At 42.4% G+C, this 23,398-nt stretch overlaps 1 protein-coding gene across 5 annotated transcripts in view; it reads left to right on the forward strand.

Annotated features, from left to right (window-relative positions):
* Positions 1-18,222, forward strand: part of EBF1 (EBF transcription factor 1) — a 317,608-nt gene extending 299,386 nt beyond the window's left edge. For all 5 annotated transcript variants that reach the window (XM_054037974.1, XM_054037975.1, XM_054037976.1 and 2 more), the window contains exons 12-16: positions 1,259-1,324; positions 2,043-2,220; positions 4,117-4,296; positions 7,959-8,153; positions 15,116-18,222. In XM_054037974.1, the coding sequence (XP_053893949.1) occupies positions 1,259-1,324; positions 2,043-2,220; positions 4,117-4,296; positions 7,959-8,153; positions 15,116-15,147 (651 nt within the window). In that variant the 3' untranslated portion in view covers positions 15,148-18,222. The remainder of the gene's footprint in view (positions 1-1,258; positions 1,325-2,042; positions 2,221-4,116; positions 4,297-7,958; positions 8,154-15,115) is intronic.
* Positions 18,223-23,398: the final 5,176 nt, after the last annotated feature.

Here is a 23,398-nt window from a genome sequence, read left to right on the forward strand (position 1 = left end):
AGCAAAATGAATGCAATTATATCTCTATTTTCTGATCAGAGTGTACAATATATGCTACATTACTGCTCCTTTTTGGTATAAAATATAGCTATTGTGTCAAATATTTTAAGTTAAACTTTTTTAACTTTACACAGAAGTATTAAAAAAGCCCTAAGAATTGGTGCTCCATCTATATTTGTAAACCTCCTGCAGAAATATATATTTGGATGCAGCTTCATGTTTCTATATTCGATAAACACTCAGCTATGGGGAAAAGAAGAAACATCATTTTTATTTAAGAGTGTGAATACGGGTAGGTTTTTTTCAGACCAATAGAGATCTGCTGGATATTCTGACATCATATAGAGGAAGATTTCCTTTGGTCTAAATTTTGCAGACGCAGTTAAAATTTTTCTTTTGGGATTGTTAGCCTGACTTCTTTGCATGCTTAAAAATATAAACAAAGGAGACATGGTGTTACCCAGATGTCAGTAGAAAATACTAAAGGAAGCAACAGAGTTTGAGAGAGAAGGAAAGAAGAGTTCTTACTAAAACATATGATTATAGAGAACCACAACAACGATAAACAAAGGAGCAGATGGAGAAAGTGACAAACAAGGAAATTAAAGGTAGAGTTATACCCAAAATTCAGAACCAGCTCCTGGATTGTTTTAAATTACGCTTCTATGTAGGGAATTCTGCCAGCAGTCCCTTCTTAGTCCTGCTCTGTCTCTCTATAATATTATTGTGCAGCCTTTGCACATACATGATCATGACTGTGGCCCATAACATCAAAACCAAGTTGAATGTTACATTATCAGTAGCACAGGGCTGATTGGATCTCCTTTGACTGTGGCCTGTCTGATAAGGTCACAATTCCTGTGATACGCAATTAAGAACTAAATAAACACATCTAAGGGATGCATAACATGCTCTGAATGACATTGATTGCAGTAATCTAGTAAATGACCTCAGGATTGTATTCTGCAATAAATCTATGAGTGGTTTATAGTGCAGATGGCAGAGACAATTGAGTGATGTATTTTATTTTGCAGCATCAATGACTCTCACCCTTTTGACTTGATTAAGCTTGTGTGTGAATAGGATGAACTAGAGATTTAACACTATTCGATGTTTGCTGAGAGTTGTTGCTTGTAAAAATACCTGGTTGGAAAAAATAACGCAACCGATACAACAATATAAAAAGATTCTAACTAGCTGCTTTTCCTACATCGTGTTTATTGAATTCAAAGGAGCATATCTGTTTTTATATTGACAGGAAGTGATACTGAAGAGGGCTGCTGATTTAGTGGAAGCGCTCTATGGTATGCCACATAATAACCAGGTAAGTGTATTCTACTGGAGCAACTCTAAAACCTAAATGATCTTTACTCCCGGAGTGATGGGTAAGGGTATAAGCCTGTTATTACAGCGTGAAAGGAGGACGAATGTATGAGAAAACATAACATTTTGGCTGGTTGGGTGTTTTGGGCTGGGGAGTTAAGTGTGTGAATTTATTGCTCATGTAAGCAGCTGGCTTCCCAGCCATGAAGAGTTTTGTCCTGGGTTGCCAGAAAACGTATAATTTGGGCAGCAACCTTGTAGGATTCTTGTCCTACCACTGTGATCTGCGGTGCCTTACCCCTGAGAAATGACTGAGTAGTTTAGGCTCCATCCCCATTCAGTCTTTGGCCTCTAACAATCAGGGTGCCATTGTTTTTGTGAAGTATCAGAGGGGTAGCCGTGTTAGTCTGGGTCTGTAAAAAGCAACAAAGAGTCCTGTGGCACCTTAAAGACTAACAGATTGTTTTTGCCCACTGGGAAGTGGACCTGGCCTGAGACTTCCAACTCCTTTCCCAGAGAGGTCAGTATTTCTCATCAGACGTTAACAAAGTACTGTCATTAACTATCTGGGTGGAGTCAGTCCACTGATTTAGAAACAAACCACCCAATCTGAGCCTTTGAGCCATCCATTATCTAGTACATTTAACATAACACATCTCCTTGCATTTGTTGGAAGATCATTTGACAATCCTTTTTATTTGTTCCTTTCCTCTCTCCAGGAAATCATTCTGAAAAGAGCAGCGGATATTGCAGAAGCATTGTACAGTGTTCCCCGCAATCACAACCAGCTCCCAGCACTTGCTAACACGTCAGTCCATGCAGGAATGATGGGAGTGAATTCCTTTAGTGGTCAGCTAGCAGTCAACGTCTCGGAAGCCTCACAGGCCACCAATCAGGGTCAGAGAAAGAAATAGCTTCTTCTTTTTATGCACCCTATGCTGACAAATGTAAGAGGATCAGGCACTAAGGATGTAGGTCAATCAAGAACTGTTTATTCGAAGTTTAATAACATGCAAGGAGCATGCCATATCCTCTTGCATATTCCATGCATGATTTTGTCAAGGGATAATAGATTGCTTAATGACTTTGCCCCCAGTTCCGGAAAGCACTTAAGCAATGCTTTCCTGACAAGGGATGATTTCTTGAATTGGGGCCTTAAAAAGTGTTTCCTTACAATGAAAGAGTATCCCTTCAGTATTTGCATTATGTAAGACCCACTTTGGGGACTATTTTTAAAATTTTGATCAAATTTTGAAACTTTGAAAATCTTGCCTGATTTTTTTTAAAAGACATTTCCCTCTCCCCCTCCCCTTCTTTCAGTTGTCTAAAGAGTGTAGATAATAGTTTTTGAAGTTAAAAACATTCTCACATTTTGTCAAATTTAAAAAAGTATTTGTGCAAATACTTTCACAGTTCCCACTCCCACTTTTTGACCAGCTCTCCCAATATGAAGTTTGGAATATATTTGGTGGTAAAGCCAGTAAAAAGGTGTGTTCTCCTGGAAGGCTGAAAGACCAGTTTACATTACATGAATATATATGTATAACTTTAGAACATAACATACATTCTACCAAGGTACCATGGGACAAGCAGCAACATTTGGGCTTTATCTACCAGAAGTGGAAATGTATTTTGTATGTTCTAGTATAGTTGGGTCTGAAAACTAATCCTACATCCAGACATGATTTCCGCAACCCTGTTGCCCACAATTCTGTGGAAATTCGGAGCTGGATCTGGATTTAAACTTTGCAGCTAGTTTCCATCTCTACCATGAATTCAGATATCTTAGAATTTTGGAGAATTCATTTATCTAGGTCTTATGCCCTACATTTAAAAGTGGCTAGAGACACTTTAAATGGACACTTTAAAGGGGTTTGAGTTTTTGGAGGGCAGCACCCAGAACATTCAGAAAATGAGTCATTTTAACTTGTGTCAAATTGGGCACTCAAAATTGCTGCTCACTTTTGAAAATTGTGGCCAAATGTATACACCAACTCCACAGAATCATAGACTTTAAGGTCAGAAGGGACCATTATGATCGTCTAGTCTGACCTCCTGCACAACGCAGGCCACAGAATCTCACCCACCCACTCCTGTATCAAACCCTTAACCTCTGTCTGAGCTATTGAAGTCCTCAAATTGTGATTTAAAGACTTCAAGGTGCAGAGAATCCTCCAGCGAGTGACCTGTGCCCCATGCTGCAGAGGAAGGTGAAAAACCCCCAGGGCCTCTGCCAATCTGCCCTGGAGGAAAATTCCTTCCCGACCCCAAATATGGCGATCAGCTAAACCCTGAGCATGTGGGCAGGACTCACCAGCCAGACACCCAGGAAAGAATTCTCTGTAGTAACTCAGATCCCACCCATCTAACATCCCGTCACAGGCCATTGGGCATATTTACTGTTAACAGTCAAAGATCAATTAATTGCCAAAATTAGGCTATCCCATCATACCATCCCCTCCATAAACGTATCAAGCTTCGTCTTGAAGCCAGATATGTCTTTTGCCCCCACTGCTCCCCTTGGAAGGCTGTTCCAGAACTTCACTCCTCCGATGGTTAGAAACCTTCGTCTAATTTCAAGTCTAAACTTCCTGATGGCTGGTTTATATCCATTTGTTCTTGTGTCCATCTCTGATCTCCTACCAACAACCCCTGAAGAATAAGCCTGATGTATTTTACTGTAGTTTGCATCATTTGTCTTAGTTTAGCAGATTTTGGGAACGGGGGGGGGAGAGGGGGATAAGGCGATGTTTAGAAATATTTCTCTTTAACCTTTTCCCCTCTCCAAAAAAGGTTTTACTCGCAACTCAAGCAGTGTGTCACCTCATGGGTATGTGCCAAGCACCACCCCTCAGCAGACAAACTACAACTCCGTCACAACAAGCATGAACGGCTATGGGAATGCTGGAATGTCAAATTTAGGTGGTTCTCCAACCTTCCTCAATGGCTCTGCTGCCAATTCTCCCTATGCCAGTGAGTATTATACGACACTTCTGCATTTTGCACTTTTTCATTAGAATGAAATGACTACTCTTCTGCGCTATGCAATAGTTAGTTGCTATTCTGTTTTCCCTAAGTCACTTGCCTTTTGAAGCACTTTTTAGTGTTGCCATGAGTGAACTGCTCTACTTTATTATTATTATTATTATTATTATTATTATTATTTGGGAGAACGTGCAGGGTTGAAAAAGAATAACATCTCTCACGACTGAGAGTTTCAAAACTTTCTTTGCATCCTGTAAATAACAGCACACCCCCTTAAACGCTGCTAATTCTAGAAAATGGAGATCACGTAAATGACTTCATGTCTGCTGGATTTTGTCAAAACTTGTAGCCTCAATACTGAGCTTGTTATCTGGGGGGAAGGGAGTTTGAGGCTATTTGCTACATGAAACCTAATTTGTTCCAACAGTGAGGTATCAAAGTTAGAAAAGATAGGTCCTGTAACTTTGGGAAGGGTTGGTATTTATCTGTGTACATAGTATGCGAACACCCCTCTTAGCAATTATGAATTGTCATTGGGCTGCATCTTGAGGCCGCAATTCACTGTTTTTGTTGTTGCTCAGTATTATATTGACTTCACTTGGGATTGAGTAAAACTTGAGCAAGAGTCTCAGAATTCGGCTTATGTTTATTAAGCGTTTCTAGAGTGCCACAGAGATACAAAACATGGAAAAGCGCATGTTCCATGCTCTAACGAGCTTACCGTCTGAGGTTCCAACCCGGCAAACACTTATGCACAGGACTGACTTTATGCCTATTAACTTTAAAAGAGTTACTCAAGTGTGTAAGGTTCAGCATGTTAGCAAGTATACGCAATTTCGTAAATGTAACTACTCATGTGCTTAAGAGTTGACGGGATCGGGGCCTACAAGCCTGATCCTGCAAAACCGTATGCACATGAATAGTAGAAACTAATGGGAGCTGCCCAGTTCACCACCCTTACACACATTGTGTAGTAGCTTATTCTGTGAGTAGTTCTGCTGGCATCAGTGCAAACTCAGTGAAAGAACAGGTTTGTAAGGACAAGTCGTGCGAGTGAGATTTTGTAGGGTCAGACCCTAACATGTTCTGTAGATGTGGGATGCTAACTGTATCAACATGTATAATTCTAAAGTTATCTGATATTCAGAATGACAGTTAATTATATTGAAATACATGCACTGAGTCCAGATTTGAAAGGGAACTAATAACAATTCAATTTGAAAATAACGACCACGGCTTCTTAGCTTCCCAATATTTAGAAAAAAAAATGTGCACCTACAAACCTAGCACTTTGTAACCAGGGAATCCCCAATCAGTATTACTTTTGTACTCTGATAACAATGGAATCTTTAATGTTATCAATTTTCTTACTTTGTTAACCTGGATTTCCTATAATAGAACCTGTACGCTCTGAATTCATAATGCAACATGATTAAAAAGGCATCTTTTTTTGGAAACAGATGCCTGTAACCCATTAAAAATATTCCTGCAATTAATTATTTCATATTTATGAATGAAGCCATCTTTGGAGTAACACCTCACTTCTCAGTCCTGATTGTTTGCTTTATTCTGTTTTTATTTTCGGAGGTTTTTGTGGTAGATCTGTCATTCTGTTAATATCTAATCCATTCAATCAGAAAATGTTTCAATCATGACCTGAAAATTAAAAGGTGGCATTCTTAATTAAATCAATAAACTAATTGCTGGATAGTAGCAATTCAATTTAGGTGCTTTGATTGTTCTTCCTTAACAAGTGCTTGCAGACACCAAGTGACTTCAGACTAGATTGTATCTGTCAGACTGTAAAACTTTGAACATTTAATTTCCATTAATTGATTTCCTCAGTGTTTCAAAAATATGATATCCGATTCTCATATAGGGACTCAGATAGGATGATTTTTATCTGCATAAATGCAAATAAAATAATAATCCAACGCTCAGCTGATTTGAATTTTCTTCCTGTAATATTTAATTATTCATAAACCACTCATGTTCATAAATAGTTTCTAAACCAGATGAACAATAAGAATAAGGGATCCCACTGGTAACAGGTCCCTTTCTGTTTTGGTTCAAGGCTGGAGTCCAATAATACTGTATTAACTGGAATTGTTTGGATGTATTTTTATGAAAACAAACTCCCTACATGATAAATCCACGACCCAAAGACATTAATTGCAATATACAGTAAACCAACAGGATTCCAAGTACTCAGCCATTTAAAAATCAAACCTCCTTTGTGTCAACTTTGCAATGTAAACAGCGGGGTGTTTAAAAATCAGACACATATGAAAAAGTTGCCTTCATTTAAAAATATTCTAAACCTATTTATAAAACCTGGAGACGTCTGTTTACTCCCATAAGTGGGGCAAGATGTTGAGCTGATATAAATCCGAGTAGCTCACTTGAAGACAATCAAGCTACACTGACTTACACCAGCTGAACATCTGGCCCATGGCTCTGAATGAAAATGTAGCATTCTCGATATCCAGACTGTGGTCACAGATCCGCCAGGAGGTTTTCTTGACTTGGCTGTCATAAAAATAAGTCCCTGTTTTCAGTATCCTAAATATCACCCAACATATGATTTGTTAATCCAACTTTTCCCCTTATAGCATCCCGTCCTCCCACCGTGCCACCCTAACCCACCCACCCATTGGCCAGATGAGAAATATGAATAATGTTTGTGATGCTGTGTACTCTGATGATGGCCCTCAGAGGAGTCCAGTGGGGTCCGGAGAAGAAGAAGGCTTTGAAGCTAGAGAACAGCCTGATTTCGGCGTTTATAAATGAGAATGCATCATCACAGTACCCACATGTCATCTTGAGATAGGCTAGGTGGTATTCACTTATTGGGAGAGCAAAGAAGGGGAGGAGGGATAGCTCAGAGGTTTGAGCATTGGCCTGCTCAGCCCGGGGTTGTGAGTTCAATCCTTAAGGGGGCCACTTAGGGACCTGGGGCAAAATCAGTACTTGGTCCTGCTAGTGAAGGCAGGGAGCTGGACTCAATGACCTTTCAATGTCCCTTCCAGATCTAGGAGATGGGATATCTCCATTAATTTTATTTTTTTATTTTACACTTGGGAAGCAGGATTTACAGGGGTGATGCCCACAATGAGAAAATTGCATTATGCAATTACTACCACATCTTACATGGGATAGAGTGGGACTGGGAAAGGTTCAGAGAAGGACAACAAAAATGATCAAGGGTATGGAACTGCTTCCCTACAAGAGACTTAAAAGATTAGGGTCGATCAGCTCAGGAAAGAGATGAATTTACCTAGTTCTTTTTGAACTCTGTTATAGTCTTGGCCTTCACAACATCCTCTGGCAAAGAGTTCCACAGGTTGACTGTGCATTGTGTGAAGAAATACTTCCTGTTCTTTGTTTTAAACCTACTGCCTATTGAGATTCATGATCATGTACTAGGCAGTAAGGCCTGTGAGATTTTCAGTGGTGATGGCCATACACTATGTGCCAGATTTTCAGAAGTGCTGAGCATGCGGGACTCTGAAGTCAAGGGGAGATGTGGATGGTCTCAGGGCCTTTTGAAATCAGGACCTGTGCATCCTGGAATCAGGAATCTTTTCTTCCCAGTGCCTGCTTGTGAATTCAGTGTAAGAAATGCTTGGTTTTGGGTTTTTCTCCTCTAGTCGTGCCATCAAGTCCAACAATGGCCTCCTCCACTAGCCTCCCATCAAACTGTAGCAGTTCCTCTGGGATTTTCTCCTTCTCACCAGCCAACATGGTCTCAGCGGTGAAACAGAAGAGTGCGTTTGCCCCTGTCGTGAGACCGCAAACTTCCCCACCTCCCGCCTGCACCAGCACCAATGGCAATAGCCTGCAAGGTAGGTGAGATCAGCATGGGGAGGAAGATCGCTCCTCTTGAAACCGCAAGGTTGCGGCGCTCCATTATGCACAGCATTTAATTAGGCGTTTAATTAGGCGTTGGCAGAGGGGATGGAGCTTGATGGGGCTGTCGTGGTCTCTGGCCTATAGTTTACTCCTGGAAAGAGTAACTGGAATCTATCCCCATCCCCCTGTGCCTAGCAGGTGACTGGGAACACACCCTTTCTTTAACTCTACTAATCCTACTGAATTTAGATGCTGTGGCTTTAAAAGCACCGATCTAGTGTTTTGATAAAAACGAGAACTATTTCCACTTACTAATACCGTCCTTTTTCTTTCTTTCCTCTCTTATTCCCTGTTGTCGTCCATTATCAGACCAGTCTTTTGTGGACTCTAGCAAGTACTCCACTGCAGGGTCTCTCCAGGGGCTGGCCTTCTCCTGAAGTACGTCACTCAATCTTCCCTTCCTTTTTTTTCCTTTGTCATCGTACTCTTATGCAGAAATCCTTCCGACGCCGCAAGAGCTGTAGGGCTTCGCAGCACATACACAGCTGCAAAGCTTGGTGCATATGTTTGCCTTTAATAAATACAAGGCGCATTCCTAACTAAAAGCAGCATTTCCCAGTTTACTGCATAACGGGACAAACAGCTCCTTGTGATTAATGGACTGCATGTAAGCCAATTAATCTCCTGAATGATGCAGTGTCCCTTTGAAAGCCTCTTCGGCCATTGGTAATACAGGAGCGTCTTCTTTTCTATGTCCCTAGTTCTCTAATTCAAAAATATACGAATATGGTTACATAAGTACATAATCATGTGTTCATGTACACTGAGGGAACAGGAGATTAAACTACAGTCAGCACTGGGGATGCTGCAGGAAACAGAACTGCCCATTTCATTGTTTGCTGCGGCGTGCTGTACAATGTGGTGCCTAACCCTCCCTTATAATTACTATACGCCACGTTAGCATGCTGAGACATGTACGTTTTCATGCTCACTTAGACCGAGGGGTTTTCATAAGCAGATGCAGCCAACTGTCTCAGACTATGCCAGAGGTGGAAAGGTTTTGTGATGCATGCTGTACTTTAGACCTCAGGTTGGGGCATTTTCCTTTCCATGTGCCTATGCAACTCCGATAAAGAGTACTGAGCGGAGAATAAACCCTTTAATCACTAAACCCATTTCACATAGGGCTTGTTTCGGAATGATCTATTCAGAATATGTGTAATGTCCTAAAGTATCTGCGTGCCATGCCACGGCTTCTGTCAGTCCAGAGGGGAGAGAAGCTTGTCTCGCAATCAGAGCTGAGATGGCATCATTCACAAATAAAATCTATATGCATGTAGAGTGGAAAGAATTCATTCATAAAAACCGGCATCTATCACGACTAAAGATAAGCATTGCATTCAGTGTACTTCAGACTGGTAAATTGGGGGTATAAATCCTTATGCTGAAATAAGTAGTTATAAGGCTAGAACATATGAATTAGTAGCTTTTTTGAGGTGTCAGTCAAACCCCTCATTTAACACGATAGAAACAAAACCACCAGGTTTTTAATCGACAGCTAAACCTTGGCTCACAGAAAATGTGCTGTTTTTAAAAATCCGTCACTGCCAGCGACCTGCAGATTTGAACAGCATTTATTTGCAACGGCATCAACTAGAACTATTTAGCCTTGTGAATAAAAATTGGAAACCGATAGTTGGCTCACATGGGCTTTTGAGAGTGTTTGTGTTTCTTCTGTCCCTCCTCCCCGCTTGCTTGAAGTGGGGAAAGAGAGCGAGCAGCAGGAGGTTTTTTTAAATCATTGTTTTTCACTTCATCACACACAGAATTCCAGATTTCACCTATTGTATTATGAAAAGCAATTATGGAATGAGCTTAGAGCACTGGTCGCAGTTGGGGATTGCTGATTGCCGCCTCGTTATGTCATGTGCAGAAAACACACCGATCTGAGTATTTCCCCTAATTTGTATTTAGCAATTCAGTTTCATAATAGGAATAAGACACCAAGAGAAACAGTTCATTTCTTGGGCACCACTGAACTTCTTGGTGAGTTAAAGACACACAGCCTTTAGCCCCGTGCCTTATGACACCACCCGAGGCATGCAATAATCACTCAGAAATGCACTGCCTGTTGTGTCTTATTGCTTAAATAAACAACCATGTATAAGGAGGCTGTCTTATCTCTCTTGGGCTTCTGGTTACACCAGAAAGCAATCAAGCTTTGCTTATGTAGCAGAAGTCACTAGAACTGCAGCCATGCTGATCTGTTGTTCTCTTTGCCGAGCAATTTTGTAAAACTCAAAAGACATTATTTCTGTAATTTGCTAACAGCAGATACAAATGAGCATGGGATGGGCAGAAATAACGCCCATGTGTAGGGTCTGTTCCTCTCTCTCCCTTTGGAGGAGGTCTGATCTCATACCTACAGCATTTCCCTCGGAGCTCTCCTTTTTTCAGAAGAGATGGCATGCTGCAGTTGAGAGAATTTACATGGCCCCGTAGACGTAGCACTTAAGGAACAAAAGTAGCATGATCTAAATGAGGACCTGGCAGAATGGAAATGCCAAGGCTTTTAGGCAGAAAAGATGTCGTTTTCTCTATTTGACTTGTAATTTAATTCAGAATATCAGAGCTCCTCAATAAGAATAATAATAGTGATGCCTTGAAAACCTACTTACATGATGTACTTTTGTATCATTTCACTTCCACTGGCACCAGGTGCAGCTCTTGCATTAATCTATGAGGAAATGTAACAGTCCTAGAGTGAGGAATTGTCATTATTTGCGTAAGGCTCAGTTGTGGAGTTCCCACAAGTCCCCACTATGGGGCTGCACATAGTGGTACTGCCCCAGGAGAAGACCAGACTCAGAGAGATGTAATTTTGTCTCTGGGTTCCTCCCTTGCTCCTGGGGACGCAGTAACCTGCATTAGACCTTCACCTGGCACAGATTACTTACCCTTCAGCTGCAGCTCAGCTGTGCTGGCTAGAGTGGGAGGGGGGGGACAGAGTCAAGACACCACCCACTCCCTCCTCTTCCCCTCAACTCCCCCACCCATAGGAAGAGGAGTAGTGGCTTCCACTGAGGCTGCTCTCACCCCTGTACTTAGCTGAGCCAAGAGGGCCTTACAGCCCCCACCTCCTCCTCCCAATTCCCACCAACATGCTCTTGTTTCAGGACTTTCATCCACAGATCCCAAAGTGCTTCACAAAGGTAGTAAATATCATTGTCCCCATTTATACAGATGGGGAAATTGACTTGCCCAAAGTCACTAACCCGTAGAACACAGGTCTTCTAAGTCCCAGTCCAGTGGCCCACACTAATCCCCCGCATGTGCACATAGGGTGAATCACAATCTCGCCCTTAACTGGGGCCCTGTTATCACCTGCCTGGATGGGAGGGGACTGGAATTCCTTAGAGCAGGGGTAGGCAACCTATGGCACGCGTGCCGAAGGCGGCATGCGAGCTGATTTTCAGTGGCAACTCCTGGCCCAGGTCGTGGCCACCGGTCCGGGGGGCTCTGCATTTTAATGTAATTTTAAATTTAGCTTATTAAACATTTTTAAAACCTTATTTACTTTACATACAACAATAGTTTAATATCAGAGGGGTAGCCGTGTTAGTCTGAATCTGTAAAAAGCAACAGAGGGTCCTGTGGCACCTTTAAGACATGAAAGCTTATTCTCCCAATACTTCTGTTAGTCTTAAAGGCCACAGAACAATAGTTTAGTTATATATTATAGACTTATAGAAAGAGACCTTCTAAAAACATTAAAATGTATTACCAGCACGCGAAACCTTACATTAGAGTGAATAAATGAAGACTCGGCACACCACTTCTGAAAGGTTGCCGACCCCTGCCCTAGAGTTTCCGTTTCCTCAGACCTAACAACAAATGTCAGAGAATCCACAAGAGGCTTCCTGGTGGAGACGGCTGCTGGATAAATCCTTCATCTCCCTCTCCTGCCCGGTGGTAGCATGGTCTTGCCATGGGTCCCTGTGCCAGAAGGAGGGGAAGATGGGACCTTGTCTGATGAGGCCTAAGAATACTTTATAGCATCTTTTCCATCCTACTTTATAGCATCTTTTCCATCCATCTTTATAGCATCTTTTCCATCCATGAGTTTTAGGCCCAACTCATCCCCATATAGAGGGCTGGAAGCTCCATGAAGTTCCCCATACCAAGTTGTGAACATGTTGTTCCAGGAGCGGGGCAGGTTTTCCCCAGCCCCACAGAAGGAATGATGTTGGGTAGTTCAGCCCCCAAACCCACAGATCCACATAGATACTGTCTATCTCAGCTCCACCAATTTTAACTTTACTATGATTGCCCCCCACAGGGCTGGTGGGAGGAGAATGCAGGTCTTCCTGGCCTAAGCATGCCCCCCCCCCCCCGAGTATGGAGCTTCAGTTCTATGGAGGGGCTTCTTGGGGGACAGATGTTAGTCACATTGCTTATTGAACACCTGGAAGGTGCTCAGAGACTACTGTGCTGAGCATGGTATAAGAACCTGCATAGAATAGAAAGGGGCCCTTCTTCCTCACTGGGGCCTTTGGACATGACCAGAACAGAGAACAATCCTGGCCTTAGTCTCTGACTCTATTCCCCGACTTCGCCTCTCTCTGGGGTCAAACTGCAGAGCGAACTTGTTGTTATTTCTTTAGCATTGTCCCTGGTTTTATGAACTTTGGGTGAAACTACAGCAGCTTGTTTGGGGAGCCCTAAAGATGAAGTTCTTTAAAACTGCCCCAGATATAACCAGGCTCCTTACCAGAATGCCTGGTGCAATCGTCCTTTGCAAAAACCTTGCTGGGTGAGACGCTCCAAGAACAGAAATGCAGCTGGACAATTGGAACATGTCACCTCTTTGGATGTCATACAGCAACCGTGGATGTGTTTTGAATTCTTCCCTTCTCTCATTTTCTTGAATTTAATCAGTGCAGTTTACTTGAGCTGTTTTCCCCGCACTGATTAGACTTGTAATTCTTGCACATGTGGTGTTTGTGGAGAAAACGTTTCCCTCCTCACCCCCACTCACCCCCAAATCTGCAAGTCTTTCACTTTGGCTTGGTTCTTATCAAGTAATTGCAGCTGTAATTAAAGCACAATGAATTAGAACCTGTCACAGGACCGAGTTCTTCCCTAAGAAATCATTTGCCCAGATGTCCGAGATGGCAACTCTGTTTAAATCATGCACCCATGAAGTGCAACCAGCCTGAAGTCTAGTATGCATTTTATATTCTCTTGCAAATAACCATACAACTACTATTTCAAAGATGCAATCCTGTTATAACATTCACAAAGAACCTATGCGACTACCCTTGTAATTATGTTTACTTTTAGTTAGCTCAAAAGCTTGTCTCTCTCACCAACAGAAGTTGGTCTAATAAAAGATATTACCTCACCCACCTTGACTCTCCAATATCCTGGGACCAACACGGCTACACTGCACGCTTGCAGTATACCATTCAGCCACTAGATGTGCCCTTGTTCTGTACAGGTTGTAGTGGAGTGTGGTCCCTGGTAAACAAAGAGAGACAAAGGTGGAGGTGAAATGGTGAGGAAGTCTATTTTTTTCTGTAGCTGTTTTCTGTAAAACAGTTTAAAAGAGACTGTGATTCTATATCTCATGATGCACCATTCCAATTGAAGGGAGTTTGCAATGGGAGCCCTGATAGGGAAAAAAGAAGGAAATTATATTGGAAAGAATAGTGCAGTAAAACCATCAATCCACCTTAAACAAACAAAAGAGATGAAAATCTAAATTAAAACTAAAATTCTACTCTGAATTCATCCCAGTCGTGAAAAGGCACCTAAAGATTTGGTGAGCCCATAAGATGCCATGATGCTGAGCCCCCACAAAAAACAACAACAACACTGGGTTAAGGATTGATGGCAGCTTTAACTTGGAACTTTCTTCTGTAGGGGGTTTAAGTTGCTCTCAGGACCACTGGCTACACATGCACAACTCCCAGTAATGTCAATATCCAACAAGTTTTTAAATAGGTAAAATGTTAAATGAATCAGTGTGTGCCACAGTCTGAGAGAATCAGGGAGAGGAGTATAGGTGAGCGCCGTGTCCACCCTGGGTCAGCCAGTGGTTGCCAACCCATCAGTTCTGCAGAGCTGCGACAACCAAATAAAATAGCCTATTGGAGGAAATCCATCTTCTCAGCTGGCTCCCGTCAGTTAAGTGATAGGGTCTAAAGCTTTGATTTCCCATAGGCTTAACTGCTGTTCTAATTTGCAAGGATCCCAGTCAGCCTTTGGATCAGATGTTTCAATCCTGTATCATCATTCTCAGCATTACTTGGGTCTGTATCGGCTCATACTGGCCTACTCCTAAACTCTCCCACAAAACAGCAACATGTATCCTCAACCTCGCCCAGAAACACTGAGTGACAGGTTTGACCATCCACTCTTCAGGGGTTTGAATACCGAAACGAGCTTGTCTGGGAAAGCTGGCTAAGAAAAGGAGCCAGTGTTCGTGTACACAAGGCAACAGACTATGGCATTACACTGCTGGCACGTGGGATGGTAGCTGTATGCCCACACAGGGCACAAATGTCTGTTCTTCTTAAGAAATTAACAGAATTTATGAAAATTCTCACAGTTTAGGCCTCCTCAGCTTTGCCAGCAACAACCAAATTCTGAATCTAAGAGCTGAAAAGGGGTTGCGTCTGAGCTCAGATACTGCTAAATTTATGCTCGAAAAATGTCATTGTTGCCAGCAGTTAGACCTGATTTATACCAGTGTCAGTGAGATCAGAATCAGACCTTTTGTATTTAATGCATATATTGTTATTTCTATTGTTTGCTACTTGTGTATGAATTCAGCTCCCAGTATAGATAGTACCTGCTGGTAAATGTAGTGAGGGTTTTGGAATTGAAGGTGTGATGCAAAGGAGTCACTTTTCTTTTTCTTTTTTCCCTTCCTCTCCCCTCCTTTGAACAGCTATATCTGGCATGATTGTTCCTCCCATGTGAAAGGATTGCCTTGAAGAATTTTATTGAAGAGGTTGAATTCTGCTTCAGAGAGAAATCTGATACAAGTCCCAGAGTGGAACTTTTTACTCAGGCCTTTTTAAAAAAATAAAATACAATAAAATAAAGAGGAATCTTACAATAACTGCGGATTTTTAAACAAAACAAAAATCACCATCCTTGCAAATACCGAAATTAACAAAAAATCTGCAATTGCAAGGTGTTGATTTGAGTTGTCCATCCCAAGTACTTGGGAGATATATTTATTCTGTGTTGATAAAGAAAATCCACTTTTTTCTTGGTTTTTGTTTTTTGTTTGTTTTAATTTTTAAAGCTTGATTTAACTCAACAGCCATTTGTCTTTTATAAATCATACAGTTCTGCAAGGGACACTAGAGATGAAACTTCATATTTTTAATTTATGACCCTTTTCTAAAGCTGTGTAAAGGGAAATGAAGTGGTAACATTTACAAACAAGTCGGTAAGGGACAGAATAGAAGTGCCAGTTAGTTTTTTTTAGAAGAATAATGGCCATTTAATTAAGAGTCGGCTCATATGTGTTGTTTATCCAGGGATGGTTTGCTTATCCGATACATTTTTGATTCTCTAATTAAATAGATATCACTCACTAAGCATTTGTTCTTTTAAAACAGGGAGAGAATTTGTAACCTCTGTTTTTAATATCAGACTAAATAATTGTGTAAATAATGCGATGAGAAAAGTTGGTGAAAGTGTAGCTAAGGACATGAATAACGTAAGCTGACGTCTTTAACTCTGAAACCCAGTGCCTCTGGATATAATGCTAAAACTGCATAATTAGACTAGCATGGCTCTCTGTTTAGCTTATATCAGAATCTTTCCAAATGAGTGGCCTCCCTTGAGTTTAGCATAACCTGAGCTGTGCATACAAATCTCCTTTGGATTGTGTGTCGCTGTCTAAAGACACGGACTCAAGCCATTATTACATGTTGGGTGTAATCATAAATTTTCCTCCTCACTTTAATCTATTTGTTTCTATGGGGCAGAACTAGAATTGACTCGTCTGCAGTTCTGCATTCTCAATGATCTAGAAGCACACACATTGTTTGTCAGCCTCCCGCTAGGATTGTTGCTGTATCAGCCGACCCTCTCAGTTTGTAGCATAATATATTAAGCAACAGGTAACTGTTTTTGAATAGTAAGTGGAAACATGAATTTGAATTTGCAGGTGGATGGGAGGGGGAAGGGTCGTGAGGAAGGTTTCAAATCAAAACCATAGGTTCTGTTTTACAGGAATTTTGCTATCATTATCTGGGAAGTGTTCTTAAAACTATTAGTCAAAGAGGCAGCAAAGCTCTGAAGATGCATTATCTGATATTTTTCTTTGCTGTTGTGTTTTGTATGTAGTTATAAATACTGTAGATTTTTTGTGATTTTTTGCCAAAGTTGTTGTTCTATTTATACATTTTAATGTCTTAAGACAGATTTTCAATGTCACAAAAAATTACTGCATATTTTGCAAAAAGAGCTCACTACCTTTAGCTTGCACATACTTGCAAAATTAATTAAAGGGAAAAAAAAGCTTTTTTGTTTTGTTTGGGGGGGTTATTTGTTTGTTTTAAAGGGGATTTTGTAAAATATCCATATAAATAATGTATTTATCTTTGGAATTTGTACATTGCTTTTCCCCTCCATCCCCAGTTTATTTTATTGTGTATGTTTGCTATGTGAAAAGTGCTGATTTGTTTGGTCACTCACCGTTGTATTAGCTGTTTAAATGTGATTTTAAAACATTTCATTTATAGGGTTTTTTTAAGATTGTTTTAAACCATGCTTCCATTTTTTTTATTTCCACCTAAAAGCCATTGTCTATTTTTGTATTATTTGTAAGTTAAGAAGTTTTTTCCAATATATGGCAAAAAGTAGCATATTATTCTTGTAGCATTTAGTTATGTAGATTTTAAAAAATATCCTTTGCTTTTGAGGCTTAACAAAAAATAATGCTGTTTTACTCTATTAATATGCATGGGATCTCTCCTCTTTGGAGTGACGCATTTTTGTGCATTAAATATGGGGAGAAACTTCATAGAACTCAATGAATATACTTTCTTTCTTAAGTCTGCTTGTATATTTCTCTGTCTTTCACATAAATATAAACCAGCAGATTGGATGCCTTAACAATGCAAATCATATTCATTTCACTTGTACATTATACTGTGCACCAGAACTGTCAATCATCACTAACATTCTAAGAAAAAAAAGGAATTGAAAAGCACAAAAGAACTGTTTTTGTTACCTTAAGACAATGTAACTTTTTTCTAGTAGAGCAAGAAATCATTTCCAACGATGCTGCAACTGTGCATGCTTCCTGTATGAATTTTGCAATGGTTTTCACTAGAAAGTCACAGTGTGATCTTTTTGGGGGGGAAAGGCAAATAAAAGAAAAAAAACTGGAAAATGTGAGAGACATCAATGTATTGCTTCTCTGTACTCAAAACGATTATTCCAATTCACATAGTAAGCAACAGCATGGCAATGTAATCAAATTTAAAGCCATATTTTGTTCAGTGACACAATTGATTGGTCTTGTAGAACGCCATTCTAAGTCGTAGCCATTTAGACAGCCACGTTAACCATGTACATTCGTAGCCCTTTACTTCAAAGTCCAAAGATCCATGAACAACGTGTTTTGTTGCAGCTATTTATAGTGATCGGATGAAAGGAAATGTATCAAAATCTCCCTGCAAAAGACCCCTGTCTCTTACTAAGTAAAAGATGCACTCCTTACAGAATATGGCTTTAAGTGGAAACGTTCCGATTTCAGTTTCAAAAGGTGAAGCTACACAATAACTGGATTGCATAAAGTATGCCTATTTCCTCACCGTTGTACTAGGATGCAGCTAAAATGAAGTCATCTCTGAAACTACTAACCTTTCACCTTCTTATCTAAATCTTTTTGAATAGACACACACACTGTACAGTTCTATTGTTAGAGAAACTAACTACTGTAGAGATTGTTATAATTTTTTGGCAGAAATTCAAGCTGTAAAAACTTTTCAACTTTCACAATATTTAATTAAAGTTACTTCCTGTCTGTGACTAGAGCCCCTGGTTGTGACTTTATTTATCTGCTTCTACGGCTCAACAGACCAGGATAACTATAAGGTGGAAGCCAGAAGCTCCTGAACTGCCCTTCTCAAAACACAGAGCAGCAAAAAGTGGCAGAATAGCACATGGAAAGCTACTCCTCTCGTGCTGCATTAAAACTCCTCTTATACTGATTTCAGTGAACTTTTGCTTATCTTATAATGAAGCATTTATTGTTCTCATTTACATCACAGTATTACAATAAGGCTTCAAGGACAGATCATTGTGCAATAACATAGCTAGACTCAGCCCTTGCTCTGAAGAGCTTGCTGGCTCAATACATAAGGCTGATGGAGGGTGGGAGAAAGGAAGTATCATCCCCATATTATGGCCGAGGGTCTGAGAGATTAAAGGCTTGATCCTGTGATCACTGAAGTCCACGGCATAACTCCCATGAACTTCGGTGGTGCAGAATCAGACCATAAGTAACTTGCCCAACATCCCACTGGAAATCTGTGGCACAGACAAAAACTGAACCCAAGTGTCCTGAGTGGCTGTCCATTGCCTTACCCACAAGAGCACCCTTCCTTTCCAGAGTGAAGTTACGGGCTTCTATAAGGAGATTCCACTTTGCCAGTCTTCATATTAAGCCTCTGTCACCTACCAGATAGGCGTGATGTGCTTCATGCCAAAGAGTGTCGCCTCCCCTTCCTCCTCTGCTCTACCAACGCAGAGGAAAGAGAAGAAGTGATTAGTAGCCCAGGGGTTGAAGATGTTGCTGCAATGGCACCCAAAACTCTTCTTTTAGACACAACAAATCCTGCATCTTGGCAGGGGGTTACACTAGAAGGGGTCCCTTCTAAGCCTGTGGTTCTCTGATTCAAATGGGAGTGAAGAATTATAGCCGTTTGAGGGCTCTGTTTACAGACACAAAGCTGCGGATGCCCACCCTGACACCACTCTCAGAGCGAAGGGGATATTTTCCCAGAGACGTCACCTCTTTTTTTATTTTTGTGCACAAACAAAACAGCACCATCGCTCTCCCTGGGCTGGAATCCAACCTTCCCTAGCACCTGTTACTGTACTGCCCTCGAGTGGCTGCAGTACAAAAAGGATAAAGGTCGTACTGTATAACTGGATACAACACCAACCCCCCTCTGCTAAAAGAATATTAAAAATGCAAAGCCAAGCACTCTAGTTAGGAGAGGCCAGAATGAAAAGCTCTCGTGCAACCTTAATTTGTTGTCTTGTGTAGATCCGTGGTGATAGACTCTTGCTCACCATAACCTAGGAAGTCTGCGGCAGAGCCAGGGACAGAATCCCTCGGTTCCAGCCCCAGCAGCTGAAGTTTGGCAAAGTTGTAAACAACTGAAAGCAGAAGCGTATGGAAGAATTGACCTTTACAGAGAAAGTTGTTCTTAAGTTTAACTCTAGTCTAGCAGAACCGATGCTCTGCTATAATAGTAGAAAGTGTCTGCAACTCTCACTATAGTCACTTCTAGCTCTAACTAGACGACCTGCTAGACGTTTACCATTAGCTCATAGCCTATGTACTGGTTTGCTGGCCAAGATGGTGGTGTTTGCCAGCTTTTTAAAGGCACTAAGCCCAGGCAGCTCCCACTGCTGTTTGGTTGCTCAGCACCTCTGAAAAGCAAGCCCCCGATGTATGTGGCCAATGATTTGTTAGAGTGCGTACATTCCACCAGCAGTGTTACACAGCCAGTCTGCAGGCAGGAAAGCCAGGACCCAATGTGTTCAATGGACAGTTATTTTTAGCCAGTTCTGAAGACAGGTAGCCCACATAAACTGCAGGGACTCAAATTCTAATTAAGCCTGGCTAAGAATCCGCGCTCTCCAGACAAACTCAGAGATGCACCCTGAACTCTGACCTTAGCGAGGAGACGATACGTTGTCTAGACATCCACCTGTAATGGTCACATCTAAAAAGTGGTGTTTGTACTAAATAAAAAAACGTGTGAGGGCTGAGTTTGGCCTGTGCATTTGGACGTGGGTGGGGGTGTTTTCGTGTGCCCTGTGGTTGGGTATATGTTGGCCTGGAAAGGGAGTTTATGGAGTGAGGACAGTTGGGTATTTTGGTGTTCGGGCGGTCAGGTGTGTGAAAGGAGGGGGGATGGTAATGCTGTGTAAACGGGTCATTTCCTTGCTTTTCAGAGGTTGCACTTTAATTTCACAAAGCTTTTCGTATGGGAATTTCCCCTGGCTTTTTATAAGCTCAGTAAAATGAGGGGTCGCCATCCTGCACAACAGGCTTCTCACACAGTCTTGTGATCCCCTTCCCTATTTCTGTGCTTCTGCTCATCCGCTGTAGCCCACTTCTCCATCCCCAGATTCCTGGTACATCCTCACTCCCATGCCCCCTCTCCTCACTCTGCTTAGCATCCCATTCCATGCAATCCTTACACCTCATTGTTGGCCCTCAAGTCAGCTGGGCCTGCTGCAGTGTTGCCCCTTTACGCACCTTGGCCCTTGTTCGCTATTCGTCTTGTAAGCGTTTCTCTATGTGATGTGCAATGGGGTAGGGGATTTGGGGTAGGGAGAGAGGACAGCCAGCATGGCCCATTGGTCTGGGGATGCAGGCTGCAGAATGGGATTCCGTAACCCCACTGAGCTAGGCAGTGGGGTTGGGGATGGGTTTGCTACAGGGAGACTAGGAACTAACCTCTGCCACCTCTCTGCCCGTTCTAAAATGCTCCCTTTGAAAGTGCCCTGGGGTAACTTGCTTGGCAACGAACCTGAGTTTGCTCCCACCTGTGTCAATACTAATCTAGCCAGGACGCAAATGATTGTGGTTTATCCTAGGCCTCTAGCCCAAGTGCAGGGACGGCAATTCTACCTGGCTCTTCTGGGTTTGCCTCGACGAGCAAAGGTGGGTGGGGTCAGCGACACTAACTTCAACCTTTTCCCTTATGGAGACACAGGCTAAGACCTTTTTACTTCGATTTAGCTGGTCAGGGTGCAAGCTGGGGCTGTGTTAGCTAACTTTAACCACTCGTGCTAGTCTAGACCAACCCTGGATGGGGTATGCAAGTGGTGGAGGGATTCCTGGCACCCTCTCCCGCCACAGACACAAAGCATACCTGCATAAGGGCCAGGCAGCCTCTGGCCTCATCCGACGGCCTGATTCTGCCACCCTATTTAATACCTTACTCATGCGAGTGTTTCCATGGGGCTTGTAATGACAAACACTGGCGCCAGGTGACACTGTCCCCTGCCCTGTGACAGGTATCATCTGAGCTGATGTTGCCCTTACTCATCTGAGTGAGGACAGGAAATAAAGACTCGGAGCATCACTCTTCTGACCAGTAGGGAGGTAGTGTGATCTCTGTGCGTGGCACTGGTCAGGCTGCTACTGGAATACTGTGTCCAGCTGTGGCGTCGGCACGCTAAAAAAGGATATTGACAACGTACTGGAAAGGATTCAGCTAAGAGCCACAAGAATGCCTTGGGGGGCGGGGGCTGGACAAGCCGCGTTACAGCGAGAGACCTAAGCTCAATCTATTTAGAACAAGTTAAGAAGCAATTTGATAAGGGTCTATAAGGGCTGTCATGGAGCATTGTTTGAGACATTTTAAGCCAGCAGCCAGTGGCAAAACAAGAGCCAATAGCTCGAAGTCGAAGTTAGAAAAATTCCTGTTGGAAATAAGATGCCATTTTTTAACAGGGAGGGTAATTAACCGTTGGGATTGCCTTCTCCAGGGACGTAGTTGTCATCCCAACTTGGAGTCCGAGTAGTGTGATGGGCTCTCTTTTTGAAACAGATGCTCTAATTCAACCACAAGCCCCTGGGCTCAGTAGCGTTCCCTTACGCAATAGGGTAGCACTGTGCCCCCCACTCCTGGGGTCACTGCATGAACGTCTATGACGCGGTCAGTGCAGCAAGGCCGAGAAGATGATCCTAGCAGTTGCTTCTGGCCTTATAAATCTATGGACTGTTGGAATTAACGGCTCCCTTCATCGCAATAGCCTGTTGACACTGAAGCCTAATGATGGGCATGTCACCATTGTTGACTTTTTCCCAGCTGCTGTGTTTTTTTTAAAATAGAGCTATCCCATCTCCTAGAACGGACCTTGAAAGGTCATCGCGTCCAACCCCCTGCCTTCACTAGCAGGACCAAGTACTGATTTTGCCCCAGATCCCAAAGTGGCCCCCTCAAGGATTGAGTTCATAACCCTGGGGTTAGCAGGCCAATGCTCAAACCTCTGAGCTATCCCTCCCTCAGCTTCTCTGCTGGTGGCAGTGAGGGGCAATGGGGAAGTTCAGACTGCTGTAAGGGCCAGAGTTCTGTGGTGCCCTCTGGGCCAGCCAGAGGAGCTCCATGCCCTACCCTACCTGGGCGGGAACTGGAGTGTGGGGGAAGAAACACCCGATGTGGAGGGGAGGGATACATGAGCCACTTCTGGGCTTCCCCATATGCTTCCCTGGACAAGGAGGGGAGCAAAAGACTTTGTCACCCGCCATTTTCACTTTCTGGCTACTAATGACTGTTAACGTAGCCAAAATCTGCCACGTGTCTTCCTCTCCCAGCTCGTGGCTTCCCTGCGTCGTGCAACACAAGCAGGCGGCCAGGAGGGGGCAGCACGGAGAGAAGCAGAGATAGTTCTGGGCTAGGCATGGGAAAACCACGTAGTGAGTGACTGTCCCTGTCCCTAAGAGCTTGCACTCTAGAGAAGGCAAAGAGGTATTGGTATCCCTATTTTAGAGGCAGGGAAGTCAGGCACAAAAAGTGGGAGCACGTGCCCCACTTGACGGCCATCAAAAAAGCGAACAGAATGTTGGGAATCATCAAGAAAGGGAGAGATAATAAGATAGAAAATATCATATTGCCTCTATATAAATCCATGGTACGCCCACACTTGAATACTGCATGCAGATGTGGTCGCCCTCATCTCAAAAAAGATATATTGGAATTGAAAAAGGTTCAGAAAAGGGCAACAAAAATGATTAGGGGTCTGGAACGGCTTCCGTATGAGGAGAGATTAGTAACACTGGGACTTTTCAGCTTGGAAAAGAGGCAACTAAGGGGGAATATGATAGAGGTCTATAAAATCGTGAGTGGTGTAGAGAAAGTAAATAAGGAAGTGTTATTTACTCCTTCTCCTAATACAAGCACAAGGGGCCACCAAATGAAATTAATAGGTAGCAAGTTTAAAACAAACACAAGAAAGT

This window comes from Malaclemys terrapin, chromosome 8 (genome assembly GCF_027887155.1).
Source record: "Malaclemys terrapin pileata isolate rMalTer1 chromosome 8, rMalTer1.hap1, whole genome shotgun sequence".
NCBI classification, from domain to species: domain Eukaryota; kingdom Metazoa; phylum Chordata; order Testudines; family Emydidae; genus Malaclemys; species Malaclemys terrapin.